The 21,328-nt window shown below is 47.3% G+C and overlaps 1 protein-coding gene across 6 annotated transcripts in view; it reads right to left on the minus strand.

Annotated features, from left to right (window-relative positions):
• The window catches only part of LOC129343284 (very-long-chain 3-oxoacyl-CoA reductase-like), a 46,205-nt gene extending 25,458 nt beyond the window's left edge, over positions 1–20,747 (minus strand). For 2 of the 6 annotated variants that reach the window (XM_054999417.1, XM_054999415.1), the window contains exons 1-2: positions 3,936–3,960; positions 3,696–3,801 (exon numbers count right to left, since the gene is read on the minus strand). In XM_054999417.1, coding sequence (XP_054855392.1) covers positions 3,696–3,801; positions 3,936–3,947 — 118 coding nt within the window. In that variant the 5' untranslated portion in view covers positions 3,948–3,960. Of the gene's footprint in view, positions 1–1,240; positions 1,543–3,695; positions 3,802–3,935; positions 3,961–20,691 lie in introns of those variants that run through there. The other 4 variants (XM_054999419.1, XM_054999420.1, XM_054999421.1 and 1 more) reach the window with 4 other exon arrangements.
• Positions 20,748–21,328: the final 581 nt, after the last annotated feature.

A 21,328-nucleotide genomic window follows, 5' to 3' on the forward strand; every position in this document is an offset into this window, starting at 1 on the left:
ACGTGGGATGGTGTGTCAGGAGGAGCAGAGATGCTGTTCAACTCCAGCCTTGACATATTAGAGGCAATATTCAACTCTCTCTCTCTGCCTGTGCATCAGAGGACTTCAAGGTGCGAATGTATGCAGTGGAGCCTAGCGTTAACTTTTATCTAGCAAGCCAAATTATCTTGGTAGGAAGGGAATGATCTCCTTCAGTACAGGAGGGAAGGATAGGATTTACTCTTCCCTCTTGCGTCACAGGAAAGACTGCTTAATAATAATATGCTAATTTAGCTAGCTAAATTAGCCGCTGTAACATTCCCCGGGCTCCTGCCCTGCCTGCTCGACCGGTAGGCTGCTCTCCTTCTTTCCACATGTTCTACAACTTACCTTCTTCTCTCCCACCCCATCCCTCCTGAATCTTCTGTTCTAATTTCCTTCCTGGCTCTGTTTCTTTCCCTTTCATTTCAGCCTCTTTGCCACTTCTCAGATATTTATTAGCTAGATAGATATTGGGGACAGGTGGGAATGCTAAATAGTAAAGAGTCCAGGAGCACCTTTAAGACTATTATTATTATTTATTTACTATTTATAGTCCACCTTTCTCACTGAGACTCAAGGCAGATTACATCGTGTGAGATTAGTACAATCTTTATTACCAACTTTATTGTAGCATAAACTTTCGAGAACCACAGCTCTCTTCGTCAGATGCATCTGACAAAGAGAGCTGTGGTTCTCGAAAACTTACACTACAATAAAGTTGGTTAGCCTTAAAGGCGCTACTGGACTCTTTACTGTTTTGCAGTTACAGACTAACATGGCTAACTCCTCTGGATCTATGAGGTGGGAATGCTGGAGATTTGGACTGTGTCCCTTTCAAAGCTCACCTGTCCCACTCTAAGGCTAGAATGACACCCAGGGACAGCCTGCTACAAGACAAGCCCAAAGAAAATAACAGAACACGGCTGTCAGTCACCTACAGCTCACAACTCAAGGCAGTTCTATGCATTGATCATGAGCTCAACCGATGTTGGATTGTGACACTTCCTTCACACAAGCACAGTGTGTGTGTGTGTGTGTGTGTGTGTGTTTGTGAGAGAGGGAGAGCTGCTAACCTAAAACAACTATTCGCCCGCAATGATAAACTACGTAACAGTAACATGGACTCTAGTACCAAGGCCTGCGACAAACCAAGGTACCAACTTTGCTCTCATATATATCACAGCAACACCATCAGTGGACCCAACAGCATCAGCCATACCCTCTGAGGTTCATAAACCTGCCTCATCCTCTGAGGTGATTTATGCCACCACGTGTCAGGAATGCCCCTCCACCTTCCACATTGGACGAACTGGCCAGTTCCTTCGACAAAGAATTAACGGACACCAAGTATGACGATAGAAACCACAACACTAAAAAAAAAAACAGTAGGGGAATATTTTAACCTTCCAGGACATTCAGTTGCTGGCCTAAAAATAGCAGTCATCCTGCAGAGGAATCTCAAAGGGAGACTAGAAAAGAGAGACCGTTGAACTGCAACTGAAAACGAAGCTCAAGACAATGCATCCACCTGGATTGAATCTAGACCTAGGCTACCTGTCTGATTACCAACACTGATTTCTCCATGCTGATTTCTTCACACCCTCTGCTTATCCACCTTATCCAATCACGCTTGCTATTGTCATTCACTGGCTATTGTCATTTACCTGCTATTGTCATTCGGCATCAGAAATCACTCCACTCTTCAAGGTATAAGGACAGACAGACTCTCATTCTAGCAATATCTGAAGAAGTGAGTTGTGTGACTAAGGTTGCCAGGTCCCCTTATCCTCCTGGTGGGAGGGTGGACCCAGAGCTTACCTTCTTCACGTTCCTGGCATGCTTCTTGTGCACACTCAATCCCAAGCCAGCGCTATGATGTCACTTGCGTAAGGTGGGGGAGCCGGCACGTGCTTTGCAGCAGGCCGATTTGGGCCCGAAACAGGCCTGATTGGGCCGGTTTGGGGCCCAAATCGGCTCACTTCGAAACACACAAGTGCTCTCAGGGCGGCACGATGATGTCAGTGATGTCATTGCACCAGACCCAGGAGCGTGCCCTGGAGGCTCGTTCCCCATGCCCCCCGTCAGTCAGGTAAGCAGTGGCAGGAGGGGCGAAAGGTGGGTGTGAGGGATTCCCTGCTCCCCCCACAGAGGAATGGAAACCCTAGCTGCGACTCACAAAAGCTCATACCCTGCCACAAATTTATTTATTTATTTATTTGACTTACAATCCGCTCTCCCTGCGATGCAGGCTTTGAGCGGATCACAACCCGATTAAAATACAATAAATATAGAATAATAAAAATACGGCTGAAACAATTAAAACTGGCAGCAAAATTCCAGACAGACAGCAGATTTCACAGTCCTGCATAATCAGTGGGTCCACGGAGGCTGGTGTACAACAACAATCTAAGAACTGGGGGGTCTTCCCCCCAGCCAGAAGGAGGCCGGGAGGAGGCCCGCCCGCCTCAACCACCAAAAGCCTGGGGGAACATCTCCATTTTGCTAGTCTTATAGATGCTGCTGGTCTCTTGCTCTTTTCTGCTGTCCCATTCTAGCCCCTGAGAACAGCTCGGTGTGACACAACTTACCAGAGCTTTGGCAGCATGCCTCATAGGAGAGGTCTGTCCAGGGCCGGACCTGAAGGCAAAGATGGCCCTGCCCGATCCCCTCGACAGAGGCGAAAGGACAAAAGAGCTGGCTCCTCTAGGGTTGCCAGCCTCCAGGTAGTGGCTGGAGAATCTGGAATCACAACTGATCTCTAGGCCATAGAGATCAGTTCCCCTGAAGAGAATGGAGGGTGCTCTGGAGGGTGGACTCTGTGGCATTATACCTGCTGAGGTCTCTCCCCTCCCCAAACCCTGCCTTTTCCAGGCTCCACCCCTGTCAACATCTCCAGGAATTTCCCAATCTGGAGATGACAACCTTATGCCTAACCCACACAGAGACGAGGCCACCGGCTTGCTGTTACTCACACCCAACCAGCCCAAGGCAGTGATGCACAGGCCTTATCTGCCACAGGGAGGGAGGCCTCCCTTCAGGAACAGCAAGCTTCCCTGAGCACCTCACCACGTTAGACAAGCTTGTTGTTTACCACATGGTTTAAAACAATGCAACAAAGCAAAGCCGTTAAAACTTCATTCTGTCAGGAGGGACAGGCAATAGTGTGGCATGAAGCCTGATGTCTATCCGCTGTGCTCTTCCACCCTCCTGCCTTTAATCTTTAAAAATGCACCCGGAACCTTCTCAAATTGTGACTGGGTTGCCAACTTCCTGGTGAGGCTTAGAATTATAACTGTGTCCAGACTCCAGGGATCGGTTCCCCTGGAGAAAGCAGCTGCGTTGGAGAGTGGGTTTTATGGCACTGCACCCCGCTGAGATCGGTCCCCTCCTCAGGCTTCACTCCCAAATCTCCAGGAATTTCCCACCCTGGAGTTGGCACCCCTAAGATTTGTGGTGATAATGGGCCATCAGGGGTGCCAGCCTCCAACTAGTGGCTGGAGATCTCCTGGAATTATGGCTGATCTCCTGGTGACAAAGATCAGTTCTCTTGGGGAAAATGGCTGCTTTGGAAGGTGGACTCTATGGATTATACCTCACTGAGGCCCCTCGCTTCCTCAGCCTCCACCCTCTCCAGGCTCCACCCCCCAAATCTCCCAAAATTTCCAAATCCAGACCTGGCAACTCTACCAATCTGGCACAAGAAAGATGAACTCTTCCTCCATATGCATCCAAAAAAAGAGCCGCGTGTCCCTGGCTGATGAAAGGAACCAGGAAACAGGCCTGAGTTGGGGAGGAAGAAGGAGAGAACAAAATGGAGGCCAAGAGAAAGCCGCTCCCACCTTCCGCCCCCGCCATTTGCAGACCTCCCAGCCACACTCCCCGGCCAGTGTGGTGACGGGGGGACCAGCACTCACCTTTCTTGTCATCTTCGCACGCACACTTCACATTTCTCGTGATGGGAAGAATATCTCCGTAACGCTGATGGTCTAATGTCACCAAAAGGAAGAGTCCCATAATTTCAGTTTTGAAAACATAAACCCTTTCTGCATGAGCCAGTTTCATCAGTTCAGTTCCCATACTGCAGCGGGGACAGGGGGGCAGTGGCGGACCTACATTTTGGGGACCCTGAAGCATGAACTGTTATGGGGGGCCCTTCTCAACCAGCAACAATAGGGCAACAGCTGGGGGGTCAGGTAATAAAATATTGGAGGTAAATATTTGGAGGTAATAAAATATTTTTATTTATTTATGCCTTTTATAGTCCACCTTTCTCCCTGAGACTCAAGGTGGATTACACAGTGTGAGATTAGTACAGTCAGTAACAAGGATATTTCCATAAATGATGCCATAGGGTAAATAAACACAAGTTTACAAAGACATAGCATTAAGAAGAATCCAATACAGAGTTGAAGAAATGCTGAAACAAAACTTAAGCAATTCTAGGACTGACATTAGACACATGAAGCACAAGTAGCTCACAGGAGCACATATTTAAAGCAACAGATAGTATGTACGGCAACATAGTGGTGAAGTCTATAGTCCCTAACTCATTAGTGAAGCATCTGAGACCCCCTCCCTACAATACAAAATATTATTATTATTAATTATTACAGTTCTAACCCGCTCTTCCTGCAAGCAGGCTCAGGGCGAGGTACAGCAGTTATAAAAATATAATACAAATATTAAAAACAATTCATAAAACAACAGTTCATCATAAAATCAACAAACAGATAATAACTGTCCCAAGATGGGGTCAATTCCAGATTCCTGCCCATCAGCATACAGGGGGAGGGAAGCGGACAGATAATGTACTGCAACCCATACGTGGGTCAGCTAACAAATGGGCACTACATAGCCCCGTGCTGTACCCATACGTTGGGCAGCTGGCCAGTGGACACTGAGGCTGATGGGAGGCTCAGTGAGGATCTCATGCCAGCCTCAACCATACGCCGGGTGGAACATCTCCATCTTACAGACCCGCCAAAATGATAGACGATCCTTACAGGCCCGAGTGTCCTCAGACAGAGAGTTCCACCAAGTTGGGGCCAGGACCGAAAAGGCCCTGGCCCTGGTTGAGGCCAACCGAGCCTCCCTGGGGCCAGGGACCACCAGCAGATGTTTTCCAGCTGATCGGAGCATTTTCCGGGGCACATACGGGGAGAGGCAGTCCCTCAGGTATGCTGGTCCCAGTCCGTTTAGGGCTTTATAAGTCAAAACCAGCACCTTGAACCAAATCTGGAATTCCACAGGGAGCCAGTGGAGCTGCTGCAGAATTGGTGTAACATGTGTCCTATAAGGAACACCCGTTAAAACACGTGCAGCAGCATTCTGGACGCGCTGTAGTCTCCGGATCAAACCCAAGGGCAGCCCTGCGTAGAGCGAGTTACAGTAATCCAACCTGGAGGTGACCGTTGCATGGATCATTGTCGTTAGGTCCTGGCCTGAGAGATAGGGGGCTAGCTGCCGGGCCTGCCGAAGATGGAAAAAAGCAGCCCAGGCAACCATCACAATTTGGGCCTCCATAGATATATATACTGAAAGTGAATGAGAGACAGGGCTTTTTTTCAGTGGGAACGTGGTGGAACGGAGTTCCGGAACCTCTTGAAAATGGTCACATGGCTGGTGGCCCCGCCCCCTGATCTCCAGACAGAGGGGAGTTTAGATGGAGGGCAATCTCAACTCCCCTCTGTCTGGGGGACCATTTTCTCCGAGGGCAACCCACTGAGTTCCACCACCTCTTTTCCCAGAAAAAAAGCCCTGATGAGAGAACACCAATGGAAACACACAAAATACTAGAGAATATCTCATACACCAGGCAAAAATACTGGGGAAAAGTTTCAAAAGCTAGTAATAGCCTGCTAGCCCCCTAAAAGTTTCAAAATTACAAGACAAAAGGGCAGTTAGACCTCTGAAAAATCCTAATAAAATACCTTGACTTCGAAATCCAGGGATATTGCTAACATTTTTGCACATCATTATTGTTCTTTATGTACTTCACAGAGTCCAAATTCTGCTTCAGTCTATAACTTTATAGAGAGATATATTAAACATAAATTATCTCCTGAACATATGGTGAATCTTCACACATCGCTCTCCCTACAGCAAGTTACAGAGATAATTGAAAAACTCAAAGGCAATAAAACACAGGGTGAGATGGATTTCCATTACTTCCCTCTAGCAAATGTCTAATTTAGCTTTGTTACTGTTATTATTCCCCCTTATCCCACACCGGCTCAAAGTGCCAAGGGGGTGGCAACGTATGACCATTCGTGGCTGTCGTACGGCTAAGCATGTTGGGTTGGGGAAAGCAATGGTGAACTACCCTGTAAAAACTTCACTGCGAGACTCTGTGGATCTCTCTCGACGCGCTATAGGACAGAAAGGCCTGGAGGGGGACGATCTACGGAGTAGCCGAGGGTCAGGCGCGACTGTATGGCTTGGATCGGATCGGACTGTTATTATTAGCACTTCTTTCATTGTTAATTTACTGTTTTATTCATCTTCTTTATCATGCATTATTAGTATTTTTGTTGTTATTATTATTATTATTCATGCATTTTTGCTAATAAATAGTATTAAAAAAACAAAACTAAAAACTAAAGGTCCGTCATTGCAGTGAGAAAGAGGCAGCAGCTGCATTTAAACCAGTTGGCCACTAGAGCGCGCTGAACAACAGGAATTCAAAAGCTACCAGCAACTCCAGTCTCTCCTTGCTATTGGACTTGAATTTTGTTCAGCAATTTGAAAGAAATTTCTAGAGAATACCTTCCGAATTTTGATTGTTGTTGTTGTTGTTTAATGCTGCTTCTTTTTAAAAAAAATGTTTTACTTGAGGCTTTTAAAAATACCAAATGACTTGTTATCATTAAAGATAAAAGTAATGAATGGAGCCAATCACATTAACAACAACAACAACAACATTCGATTTATATACCGCCCTTCAGGATGACTTAACACCCACTCAGAGCAGTTTACAAAGTATGCCATTATTATTCCCACAACAACAATCACTCTGTGAGGTGGGTGGGGCTGAGAGAGCTCTGAGAGAGCTGTGGCTGACCCAAGGTCACCCAGCTGGCTTCAAACAGAGGAGTGAGGAATAAAACTCGGCTCTCCAGATTAGAGTCCCGTGCTCTTAACCACTACACCAAACTGGTGTACAGCTTCTAAGAGTCTCTCTACATGAGGTGCCGGTGTGTGTGTCCATCAAGTGTCAGGAGACACAATGTTAGCTGGGAAGTGTAGTTTTGAAAGACAGATCCGGCAGAGATCACTCTGGAGGGGATGGATTCTCTCACAGCCCGCCGCCACCTCTGGTGTGCTGGACAGTCTCCCTTTCTAGAGCTTTTACCCAACGAGGGCGGCTTAAAACTTTGAATTAAGTGGGCAGAGCAAAGGCTACAGAAAGGTTTAGGAAGAGGAGGGACCTCAGCAGGGTATAATGCCATAGAGACCATCCTCCAAAGCAGCCAGATTCTCCATAGTAACTGATTTCTGTCACCTGGAGGTCTGTTGTCATTCTAGGTGATCTCCAAGCTCCACCTGGATGTTGGTAGTCCTAATGCTTTGCCCCAGTTCTAGATGTTCCCATTAGAGTTGGTGGGCTCCATGTTCAGCTGCTATCTGAAAATGTCTGATATACTGGAGGAACCATGAACATATTTGTTAAAAGTTATGGAGGCCTTTGAGCTGGGTGTTAATACATTTTGATTATGTTATGCAAGATTGTAAACTGAGAATGCTAGTGAATTCAGTTAGCAGATTATGTGAAGATGACCCAAGCCAGATTTCTCACTCCCCCCCCTCTGCTTGCCCTTGCAATCAGGGGTGGTGCTAGGTTTTCTGGTGCCTGAGGCCAGATACCTGCACCTGGGGGTAGCTTCTGCCGCCATGAGCACCCAGACTGTGTGATGACATCACTGCGTATGACATCATCATGCAGGGTGTACCACCGCAAGCCAGCTGTCCCGCTGGGGAGGCAGACAGCTGCGACAGTGCGCGGGTGGCCTCCCACCCTCCCGCTCAGATGCCCCACACAGCCCTGGCCGCCTGCTGCGCCTGGCTGGCCCACAGCAGTGTGATGGCGGCGGCGGCAGCATGGGGCAACTGAGTGGGAGGGCTGGGAGGCTGCCTGCTCAGTTGCCCCGCGCTGCCACCACCAGCACGCGCTCCTAGCCAAGCACCTGCAGGCTAAGCGCAGCAGGCAGCCGGGGCGGCATACAGGAGCGGCTTCCCAGCCCTCCCGTTCAGCCACCAGCTCGGCACGTGCCCCTGCGCCTTTTCAGCACTCGAGGTGGCTGCCGGCACCGCCTCAAAGGATGCGCCAGCCCTGCTTGCAATACAGCTATTGCAGTTAGAACTAACCTTCAAACTAAGGGAGACCTCCAAACAGAAAATCAGCAAACAGGCAAAGATCTTTAGAATAACCATTCCATTCGTTTCCGTTTGTTTCAGCTAATATTTGAATATATTAGGGTTAATAAACCGTTCCCTCCTCTCCCCGTCATTGTTCTCTATTTGTCCCTGGAATGAAAATCGCCTTGGATCCTTTTTTTAAAAAAAAAATCTGAGGAGTTGTCTATAAAAGACACTTAGCAGTAGGCAAGATAAATGTTTCCTTATTGTCAAATGTGGCGAGAAGCAAGTGACCTGATTATACAAAGTCCCTAGTCCCAGCGGCACGTGAAACAGCATAACTGTCTGAGTCAACTGCAGATGACACGCGCCCCCACATTCTTCCCTGACTTCTATTTCTGACTTGGCACACTCTTGCTGCGCACTCACAACACATAGTTATGTGGGAAAGCATGGGCATTACACCTGGCATGGAGAAGGTCCCAAAATGCAAGCTCAAGCAGTTTCAGTTTAAGAGTCTCAAACCGCACTGGAGATTCAACGATCTAGACAGCACAGAGTAAAAGAGCACCTGCTCTGTGGACCAGTCGCCTGCCTTACCCAGTTTGGACCTCAGGTAGAAGGACTGAGAAAGCCTTTTACCAAAGACACAGATGAGCCACCGCCAGTCAGGGTGGGAGATACTAGGCAAGATAGACCAATGATATCAGGCAGCTTCATATATAGGATTGCCAGCTCTGGATTGGGAAATTTCTGGACATTTGGGTGTGTGTGTGTGGATATGAACAGTCAGGGGTCATTTCGTAGAAAAAGAGCTGGAGGAACTCATTAGCATAGCCTATTAGCATATGCCATGCCTCTTGCCATCACCGGAAGTGTGTCATTAGCATAACTGATTTGCATATGCCACACCCCCTGACATCACCTATTCTGGACCCAATCCTGGCCATTCAGGGCTGAAATTGGGCCCAAAATGGCAAAAAGGGTCTGAAAATGGCCAAAAAGGGGCCCAAAATGGTTAAGATCGGGCCGCTGCTGAGCAGGAGAGTGATCCACCACCCACAAGAGGCCTGACCCGGGCCGTTTCGGCCCCAATCCAGGCCAAAATGGGTCCAAAATGGCCGAGAGTCAGGTGGGCGGGGCCACATGACATGTGACCTCTTTGGGGAACTGCCGGAATGGCGTTCCTGTGCGTTCCCCCTCGAAATGAGCCCTGTGAACAGTCAGCCAAGGACTGCAGGGAGGCCACATACACTACACGGCGTGCAAAAAATTCCTTACAAGCAATAATATTCTTTATGAGCAACTGAATATTCAAAAGCCAAATTCACATGCGTCATTACACCAAAGTTATATCTTTATACACAAGTTTTTCTATTTATATCCAAGAGTCCGTATTAACTCAAAGCCCAAAGAGGCCCAAAGCACAGTTCATGCTGTCAATACTTTATTCTTTCTTCATTTCAGGAGAGTGCGCGCAGAGTGCTGTATCCACAGTCCTCAGATGCTCCCATCAGTTGGCAACGAGCCCGCTAGCATGTGTTCATGCTCGTTTCGAGAACTCTTGTTCACTGCCACATTAATTTCCAAAGACAGAAATCAAATACCTAAAGCACTACTGCATCATAATTAAATAAATAATTTTTTACAAAAATACACTTGCAACTTACAGTTCTTCCATGAAGTCAAACATATTACTACAGCTCAATTTCTTACAGCATAGTAGTCAGTTTCCTCTTTGGGTGTGAGTTCTCCCTGCTGAGATCAATTTAACGAACACTACTACATTCCAATTAAAGGCCTGGTGCTTACCGAAAAAGATACAATGTTTTACACAGCAATGTTAACAAAGTTACAAGAATACAAATTACAAGAACGCTGCGAAGTCCATTTCAGAATTTCATAGAATCATAGAATCATAGAGTTGGAAGGAGCCATACAGACCATCTAGTCCAACCCCCTGCCCAGTGCAGGATCAGCCTAAAGCATCTCTGACCAGGGCCGATTCCAGACGCGTTTTTCGCGTTTTCCACGCGACAACGCACGACGTTTCGGGATGGGGAGGGCCGTCTGGAATCGGCCCAGTATTCATCCAGCCTCTTCTTGAAAACTGCCAGTGAGGGGGAGCTCACCACCTCCCTAGGCAGCTGATTCCACTTTTGAACTACTCTGACCGTGAAAAAGTTTTTCCTAATATCCAGCCGGTACCTTTGTACATGTAATTTAAGACCATGGTTTCAGGTCCTACCCTCTGCTGCCAACTGGAACAGCTCCTTGCCCTCCTCCAAATGACAGAACCAAAACTATCCATTATATTTTGATCCGCCTCTCCACCCACCACCCTACAGGCAATTGTCCCAGCCGCTGCTCTGAAGCCAAGACTCCAGAGACGCTGGCAACGGCAGCCCCATGGCAGCTAGGTGGTTGCCGCCCCCTAAGCATGGAGCCTGGGGCAGCTGCTCTAGTTGCCCCATAGCCAAGCCTGCTTGTGGCAAAGAGCCCAGGACAGTTACGTGGTTCTTCTCCCCTCCCTATTTTATCCTCAGTAACCCTGTTTAGTAGGCTAGGCTGCATCCTGTGAACTGAGTGAGGTAATTTGAACCCAGGGGACTAATCTGACACGCTAAGATAACCGCTCTCACCACTACACCACACTGCCCACTGCTCTAACCATTACACCACACTGCCTACTGCTCTAACCACAACACAATGCTAACTTTAAAAAAAACGACTTTAGCATAGTTTATTCTATAAAAGTACTCCTATAATACAAACTATACCAACTAAAAGTATATAGTCCATGGCAGGGCAACGTTGTTACATTATTTAAAACACTTCTGCATCCTCTTTCCACCCAATACAGGATCCCCCCAATAGCAGTTGGGAATTTTAAAAAAAAGTTTTGTGTATTTTGAGTTCAGAATTTAAGACATATCCATATTCTTACTCCGCTTCTTCAAAGCAGGAAGCTTCTTGCAAAAATGTAAACCGCTGCGAGGACCAGTACAGCCCCGATTCCACGCAGGCTACGATCCACCAGCAAGCACACTTCCTCGGAAGAAAGCCCCCGGGACTGACGCCCTCGTACGCAGGCCCCAAGCCCTAAGCAGTCCGCGCAGCGCCATCCCCGGGCTGCCCGATCCCCTCTTCCGCCCAGCTATGCGCCTCCAGCTGTTTTTCCCACGTGCCGGACTTCGCTGCGCGTCGCGCCTTCGGGCTTCGGGGCCGCTCCTGGGGGGGGGGCAGGCTATAGCAGCGGCCAAGAGGGCAGGAAAAGGGCAAGAAGCGGCAGGGCAAAGAAAAGCAAGACTGGGGACCCCGATCCGGCTCTTCCTTTGCAGATCAACAACCGCCACCTTAATTGTTAAGCAACAATCATAACCTTCTGTTGGAGAAGAGCAAGATTCGGGTCCAGCAGCACCCCGAAGACCAGCTAACTAGAAATCTAGTCAGTCTTGAAGGGGCTGCTGGACCCGCAATCCTAAACTTAAATTTAAACCAATAGGGACCAGGCTATTAAACCTAAATTTAAACCAATAGGGACCAGGCTATTAAACCTAAATTTAAACCAATAGGGACCAGGCTATTAAACCTAAATTTAAACCAATAGGGACCAGGCTATTTAGTTTAAAAGTCCAGAATACTTCAGAGGGCAGAGTTTGGGAAGGAGAAAGGTCTCAGTGGGGTACAATGCCATAGAGGCCACCCTCCGAAGCAGCCCTTTTCTCCAGGGGAACAGAACTCTTAGTTGTTGTAGACAACATATCAAACTGAACTCTGTTGCCTGGAGATCAGTTGTAATTCCTGGAGATCTCTAGCCACCACCTGAAGGCTGGCAAACCTATTCATATAACAGAACATTACAACAGCTCACCAATGACCTTTCTAATCCTGTTCCACAAAGTGGCAACCTGACGTCTCTCTAGAAGGCCTACAAGTGGTGCACAGAGATGAATGTCTCCCTCCGTGCCCCCCTCAGCACTGACATCTAGGGAGCTACTGCCTTTAAACATGGAGGTTCCATTTAGTCATTGTAGCTAATAGCCCGCACTTACTGGGAATTCCTCGCTCATGGGGAATAATTGCAATCTCCGATCCCTATCACAAATGGGCTTCAACGGGTTACCTGCACCTGTCGGCGTAGGGTGTACAAAGGGCAGGGACTTAATCAACGCGAGCTTATGACCCGCACTATTGTGGCTAATAGCCATTGGTGGACCTATCCTCTATGGATTTGTCTAATCCCTTCTAAAAAGCCAACTAAACGAGTAGTCATCACTGCATCCTGTGGCAGTGAATTCCACAAGTTAATTCTCTGAGTTAAGAAGTACTTCCTTCTGATTATGCCAAATCTACTGCTCATCAGTTCAACTGGTGCCAAGAAATTCTATTGTTGGAGCTCTCCGTGAATAATTTTATAGACGTCTATCACGTCTCCCAATTTGAGTCATTTGTTCTCTTAAAAAGCCTCGAACTTTTTAACCTTTCATCACAGAAAAGGTTCTCCAACCTTGATAGTCCGATGTCCTCTTCTATATCTTTTCCAGTGCTACCTTTTTAAGGTCTGTATTACCTGATTCCTGAGCAAGGCACTATGCAAGAGAAGAACAGGTGCTCTAACCTCCATCGGCTTCCTGCAGAGGAGGAAATACCTAATCAATTTCCCATTACAAAAGTAAAACAATATTGTTTTATACCAAAAGCAGACTAGCTTGTAGTCACCAGCCTGCAACGGCCATTGAGGAAACACCTTGACGAACAAGCTATGAAAACACAATGGACAAGACTCTTTCCCATATCCGAGCAGTATGCTTAAAACAATGTTTTAGAAATAGTGCTTGGCATCAACTAGAAATCTCCATGAATGGTTATCTAAGGACCAAAGCAGACTGACAAAGAACAGAGATCACCCACCTGTAAAAGGTAAATTGGGCAGGGAGGTGAGAGGGCATTTAGTCCTTCAATGTCAGTCCCCTCCAAGTCTTGCTATTCAAAACCTAACGCCCTGAGCTGTTATTAGCATTTTAAGGAGGGGAAAGATAAGCCTTTTTAAAAAACCTACCTTTTCCATTTTAAAATGTAACAGGGCCAGGAACATGATAACAATCACATCTCTTCTGGTCCTAACTCAACATCTTTTTATCTTTTCAGCAGCCAGCTTTTTAATAAGATCTCTTGAAGTGCTCGAAGGAGAGTGGAAAGCCAAGCGATGCTCCCATCCCTGCTTCCAATATTCAATACATTTCTTGCACTTATCAAGACATTATGTGCCCAGGTTACTCTAAAAACGAGCTTTCATATATCTGCTACAGGCACTCTGCTGCTAATAAGGTTGGCAAGCCAATATGGAGTGCCATAGGATTCGAACTAGATATTATGAAAAGAACTCTCTTTACAAGGAGTCTCCATATGAGACGCCTCGACGCGTGTTCATCAAGTGTAGGGAGACGCAGTGTTAGCTGGGAAGCCTAGTTTAAAAAGACAGAGCCTGTGACAATTGATCCTCAGAGGGTTTGTTAATTTTATTGCCTTCGTGAAAGCTCTGTCAATTTCACCTCTCCAGCCTAAAACGGCGTGAGATCATAACCAGAGGGCGGTGAGGAATGGAAATGGGCTGAAGCTGCCTTCCAGAGCTGGGTTCAGGGGTGGCGCCAGGGTTTCTGGCGCCCGCGGCTGCCCCTATGTGTGCACGCACATAGTGCACATGCGCGCCCTCCAGACTGCATGATGACATTACTGCGTGATGACGTCATCACGCAGCAAGCCGGCCCCATTGGCCGGCGGGTGGTTGGGATGGCGTGTGGAGGCTGCCCGCGCTCCCAGTCGGGCGTGGTGGGTGGCTGTGGAGGTTCTCCATGCCTGCCGTGCCTGGCCCGCAGCTGCTGCGCCCGGCCGGGGGCATGTGTTATTGGTGGCGGTGACGACGGCGGCAGTGTGGGGCTGGCTGGCTGCAGCAGCTGCGGGCCAGGCACACCAGCTCCGTGGCACACACCTCCACCCCAGCACCACCTCCAGAGCCCCCTTCCGCGCCTCAGCGCCCGCCTCACTGCCTCAATGGTGGTGCCGGCCCTGGCCGGGTTTGGACTTGGGCTGAAATTTCCCTTCTAGCATTTCACAGTTCCTTTACACGGCTCCAGTATATAGCAAAGCCTTTGCCCTGCTGTCGGCTCTGTCTTTTAAAACTTCCCTTCCCAGCTAATATTGTATCTCCAGACGTGTGTTCTTCACATCAGATGTCTTGTGTAGAGAGACTCAAGGAAAGGCTAACAAATTCGAGGCTTCTCAGCCTAAGGAAAAAGCATTCTATCCTGATGACATAAAATCCCCACACATTTCTGCACCCTTCATCGTTCACTACTGCTGGTGGGAACAGAGAAATGTACAGCATAGTACTGTCTGCTGATGTAGATATGCTCCTACTAGGGGGACTCCATGTTGTTAAACATGCCATGTTAACTAGCTACTCATTGTTTCAGAAACATTTCAGCTCTGTCCCCAGGTTTATGCTTGATTCAAATTTTCTGCTACCATTCCCTATTGTATCTGCTTACTGAATGTCCTAACTGTGGTTTATTATTGTATTGTATTGCATTTTGCTCTGTTGATTATATTGTAGTTCACTTGCACTGTGTAAACCGCCTTGGGTCCCAGCAAGAAAGACAGACTATAAATAAATAAAGGCAGACTATAAACAAACAAATAAACAAGTGTAGCAATGCCATAGACCCAGGATGAGATTTACTGCACACACAGGCCAAACACACACAACAGTATCAGAAATTGGGCACAGAAAACCACGAGAAATTGGCCATTTCTTGTGGTTTCCCTTCACATTATCTTGTCTCACACTGAGAGCCGTTGTAAAAACAGCATTCCTCATTGCCAAATCTGAATTAAAGCCGCCAACTGTTAGGAAATCAAGCAGGGGTGTCTACATATGTTTAACCACTTTAACAGCCTGAGCCTCTGTATACCAGTTTAAAAGTTCAGAGGTGCTTACTCCTAAGTAAGGATCGCCGTCGGGGGGGGGGGGGGGCTGTATTTCTTCCAGAGGCGCCAGACTGGGAAAAATATCAATCAAGGCCACCAAAACGGATATCTTATTAAAATGATGTACTGAAGCAAGCCCTAGGAACAGTAATTGACTTGAAAGGCAATGGGTGTTGAGAGAAGTCCTGTTTGGTTTGGAATTTTATTAGCATGATGATCAGTACTGACAAAATCATTTTAATTGAAGGATCCATCAAGTAGGTGTGTCTTTGTTTTGAATGCCTCGATCAATTGAAGATGATCAAGGAGTTTATTTCCTTTAGATCGTTTGCCTGAATTGGTTAATTAATTGTTCTTTGTTAAGAGGCAGCACAGGCTGAAAATAACAAAGGCATAGAAGGCTATCCAACCAGATGGATACACACTACCATTTACAACATAAGCAGAAAAGAGAAGTCCCTGTTCCCAAGGAGCTTCCAGTCTAACAGAGGAATTGGAGAGGCAAGGATTGGAAATCATGATTTTTTAAAAATTTAACAAAACTGATATCTTTGCCTTTCTGTCCTCACAAGGGCCACCAAAGCAGCTAACAAACTGAAACATACACGCTAAAATCACGTTATAAAACCCTTAAAATGGACAAAACCCATCATTAAAACAGTTAAAACCAGAGCTTAAAAACATTCAAAGACATAAAAATAAAACAATTAAAATGATTACCACGTTCGGCATGAACTAAGAGTCTCTTGCTACACAATACTTTTGACATGTGTTCTTCACGTATTGGGAGATACAGTGTTAGCTGGGAAGTGTAGTTTTAAATGACAGAGCCGGCGGAGATCACTGCGGAGGGGACGGATTCTCTCACAGCCCTCTGCCGCCTCTGGTGTGCTGGACTGTCTCCCCTTCCGGAGCTTTTGCCCTTTTGTCCTCGCTGCTTAAAACTTTAAATTAACCAAGCATCAGCAGGGCAAAGGCTCCAGAAGGGGAGATGTCAGAGGCGGTGGAGGGCTGCGGGAGAATCTATCCCCTTCGGAGCGATCTCCACGAGGTCCGTCTTTCAAAACTACGCTTCCCGGTTAACATTGCGTCTCCTAGCATTTGACGAACACGTGCCCAGACATCTCATGTAGAGAGACTCTGAGAAGGAATCATTGAGAGTATGCCAAACAAAACAAAAAAGTCTTTACCTGCTGGTGGAAGATGGCAAAAGAAGGGGACAGATGAATCTGCCTGGTGAGAGAGCTCCAAAGTTTTGGTGCCACCGCTGAGAAGGCCCTCTCCCAGGCTGCCATCTGTCTAATCTTATAAATTCGGGGGCATCCGAAGGAGCGCCTCTGATAATGACCGCAGTGGTCTGGTAGGACTTGTGCTCCAGCCACAACAAGGGGTAGCAAAGCAGAAAGGGGGCGGCTTATTTGCAGTCTTGCATTCTTGGCTGCTGCTGCTGCTGTTAATCCTGCCCCCCAAGTGGAGGACGGTGCTGATGTGGGGCACATATCCCATGCTTCCATTACACCATATGACTGCTCTTGCTCTCCAGAGGCACTCTGCAGCTCAACCATGGCTCAGCCAAACCATGTGCAATGCAGAGTCCCAGCAACGAACTGAGATCCGTGAGGTCGAAATTCAGAGTGAATCTGTGGTGTGCAGAGAAGGGATTAAGCATTCCTACCAATGTTGTTTCCGTGGCCTGAAAGAGCCCCGTACAGAGGCTATTTGCACCACTGTGGCAAATCCAGTTTTGGTATGTTGGGTGGTGGTGGTTAGGCATTGTTTGTCCAATGCTGAACATATGAAGCTGCCTTAGACCGAATCAGACCTTTGGTCCATCAAGGTCAGTATCTTAGACCAGCAGCAGCTATCTGAGTTGCCGATAGAGTTCTTTCGCATCACCTACCGCCTGGTCCTTTTAAATGACGATGCCAAAGATTGTACCTGGGACCTTCCGCCTGCCAAGCAGAGACTTTACCACTGTACCATGGCCCCTCCCTACTGTTTTGCTTGCACTGTTTTTAGGGGTGTAATCTTAAACAAACATCAAGGTCTTGATCTGGATCGCAGTGAGGGAAAGAACAGTTCCACTGAAAACGTGATGAGGAAAGGTGAGGCATTTAAAAAAAAAACACACTCTCCCTGTGCCACTAGACCTAATTCAAATCACGTCTCCATGTAGTGCCTGCTTTTTTAAACGGGGGGGGGGGGGATCACATGAGACGTCATTCACAGAACTCCCCGAGCAAGTCTGATTTGGCCCCCAATGTACGACAGTCCCGTGTCTATGAAGATAGTTTCAGGGGGTAGCCATGTTTGTCTGGGGTAGAAGAGCAAGATTCAAGTCCAGCAGCACTGTAAAGACCAACTAGGGCCATTTTCACACGTCTTACCAGCTGCGCAAAATCGCGCAAAACTCCCGGAACGACGGCATCTTCCTGGTGCGATTTCCTGTCATGACTCCAGTTTGTGGTGCGAATCATACCACAAACCGGAGTAATGACGGGAAATCGCGCCAGGAAGACGCCGTCTTTCCGGGAGTTTTGCGCGATGTTGCATGGCTGGTAAGATGTAAAAACAACCTCTGTTTCCAGAGTATGAGCTTTCCAGGGCCAAAGCTCCCTTGGTCAGATACATTTAAACCCCTACATAGTTCCACTTCAAAATGTATCTGAAGAAGGGAACTTTGAATCTCCGAAGCTCATATCCTGGAAATCTAGTTAGTCTAGTTAAGTTGGTGCTACTGGACCCAAATCTTGTCCACCTACCCATATTTGACTCCTGTGTCTTTATGCATGCACCATTAAAAGGTCGTTTCAGGTGGTCAGCCGTGTTAGTCTGCAGTAGAAGAGCAAGATTCAGGTCCAGCAGCACCCTAAAGACCAACTAGATTTTCAGGAGATGGTCTTTCAAGAGTCATCTGACAAAGGGAAACTCTCCAAAGCTGGAAATCCAGTTGGTCTTTAACGTGCGATTGGACCCGAATCTTGCTCTGTTTCCAAACTGGAAATCTGCTTGGGGTAGTTTCAAGTGGGTAGCCATTGTTGGTTTGTATTACAAGAACAAGATTCAGGTCCAGTAGCACCTTAAAAGACCAACTAGATTTCCAAGGTATGAGCTTTTAAGAGTCAGAGCTCCTTCGCTGTCTGACAAAAAGAGCTTTGACTCTCGAAAGCTTTTACCCCTGGAAATCTAGTTGGTCTTTAAGGTGCTACTGGACCCAAATCATGTTTCTCTAGTAATCAGCATGTCTTGGACTTCATGTTAGTGTGCATCGTGGAAAGACTCTAGCCATTTTGATACTTTTGCCGATCAGTCATTCCCAAATGCCACTTTCTGGTATCTCAAGGCTGATTCCCTCACTGGCCCTCTGGGAGCCAAACTACAAGTGACGTCTTACACAGGTTGGACACTAGTCGGCTTCCCTCAAGTTTTGATGGGAAATGTAGGCATCCTGGTCTTGCAGCTGTAATGGAGAGCCAAGCTGTAAAACCAGGATGCCTACATTTCCCATCAAAACTTGAGGGAAGCCGACAAGTGTCCAACCTGTGTAAGGCGTCACTTGTAGTTTGGCTCTTAGCTCAGCAATGAGCTGGGGAAATCCTCTTTCTTTGGCTGAATCTGATCAAAGCATCCGCAGGGGCTGTTCATGTCTCTATGCTGTTTGTGTACAAAGCAGGGGTCACGGTTTTAATGTATACTTCTATGACAGCATATGGGAGAGAAAACGTGACTCCTTCCAAGTCCTATTGTCCCAGCCATGGTCCAACAGCGGGGACAAGGAGTGGCTGGAAGTGTCCCAGCACAGGAAGATAGGACAGAAGTGTGGCGAGGGCCCACCAATTTATTAAAACATTTGTAGCCTGGCTTAGAAAAAAAATCTTTAGGGCAGCTCTGCCCACTCACATACTCCTTTTGATGGGAAAATTAGACCAATGCTTCCCGCTTTACATATGAATAGGGAAGAGACACAAACAAACAAGTGTGTGGGGCTGTCCCTATCATGTCAAATTTGACCCAAAGTTAGCCACAAATGGAGACAGGATGTTTGTGTGCCCTGATGTAATCTCTGATAAAATCGTTCTTTCCTGGCACCATTACGTTCCCCACAGATCTCAATCAAGCTGGTAGCTTCTGTGGTTTTTTGATGGCATCCTTACATTTGAGCCCTGTGGACGAGCTAGGACAGTTCTGCCACCACCCAGTGTTTCCAAGGTTCTCTCAGTGTCCAAGAAATGGGACGGAGAGGCAAATAAGAGGGAGGAGAAGGGTGACAAAGGTATATTACGAGAGCAATAATTGCACATAATGACATTCTGCAGAACAGCATGAGGAAAATGGAGAAATTTAGGAGAATAATTTCTTAACGACTGCATCGCGGTGCCAAAGCTTCTGAGAATGCCTCCAGGAAAATCTCGTCATCCCTGCTGCCTCCTCTGCCCAGACTCTTCTTTTGCTACACGTTCCAGATGAGCAACAATGAACTGCATATTATTATATGAAATCCTTTGCTTCTTTGAATAAGCTCCTTTCCTTAGAGAACGTAGCTTCTTAGAGCCTTTCTACACAAAATGCCTCGATGAATGTTAGTTGGGAGTTGCAATGTTAGTTGGGAAGCATTTCACTTGGGCTTGCAAAGACAGCTTCTCAGAGGACTGTGATTGGATCTCATTTCCAGTCTCTCCCCTGACCTGCTACCCTTCACAGCACTCATAACGCATTTATTTCAAAAATGTGTACGCTGCCTTTCCAGACCTGCTCAAGATGGCTCACATATAAAACAATAAAACAAAACCTGCCAAGACAACAAAAAACAAATCACGGCTCTAATAACAAACCAAGAGCAACAAGCCAAACCCATAAAAACAAGCCGGGGCATAAAATCATATGAAATAAGCAGAGCGGTCTAAAATGATATAAGACAGTCCTCAGGCAGAGAGTGGGCAATAAAACAGCTAAAAATTAGAACTCCTTAGTTAAAGGCCTGGACAAAGAGAAATGTTTGGGCCTGGTAACTAAAGGAAAGGGGGAAAGGTGGCAGGTGAGCCACTAGGGGAAGGTATTCCACTGTAGATATGGGCACAAACCGCATTACGAACTTAAAAAACCCACGAAATTGCCAATCGCCTGATCGCGATCCAGCATTTCATGAGTGTCCATGGCCAACGAACCAGCGTTTGGAAGAAGCCTGGTTCGGTGTGTTTGGCCGCGGTTCATGAAGCCAGACAGTCAGGCGCCATCAATCAATTCCCCTGGAAACGGAGGGGGGGGAATGCCTGAACTCTGCACTCTTTCTGTCTCCACGGAAACCTGAATCGAAACCCAGCTTACCTTGATTGGAGCTGCAAAGTGGTTACAAGTTGGGAGAAGACACCCGGGGGAGGGAGGGGGGAAGGGGTGTTCTGTAGCCATGGGCACTCCAATCTCATCCCTGCAAACCCTGATAGGCAGCTCTGACGGGCAAACACAGACCCCCTGCAGTTCTCAATGAGTCCTCCTCGGCTTATAAAAAGCACTGCGCTCACAGTTCTGGTTTCACTTTCAGCGAGCAGTGGAGTGTGAGAGCTGTTGCTTCCTCCTTGCTAGCCTTTGGGGAGAGACAGAGAGTATAATTGATCTTGGATTTTTGTGGGAGTTTCCTGGGGGCCTCGGATTGGAGAGGGTATAACTCCAAGATCCCTATTGCAATCTTGACCAAACTTGGCTGCTGGCTGGAGGAGAGCCTGCTACACACTCCCTGTGAATATGGGCTCTCTAAGTGCAACGGGGGCCGTTCTGAGCCCCACGAACCACAAACTGTGAACTGGTTCGGCAACAGGAAATGTTTGTTGCGGTTTGCGACTTCGGGATCGTCATCAGCACTGAACCACGAACCGCTGGTTCGTTAAATTTTTTTGGTTCGTGTCCATGTCTATTCCACTGACAAGGTGCCACCCCCCAAAAGGACCTGTCTCTGCTTGCCACCTGC

Source organism: Eublepharis macularius, chromosome 15, assembly GCF_028583425.1.
Source record: "Eublepharis macularius isolate TG4126 chromosome 15, MPM_Emac_v1.0, whole genome shotgun sequence".
NCBI lineage: Eukaryota > Metazoa > Chordata > Lepidosauria > Squamata > Eublepharidae > Eublepharis > Eublepharis macularius.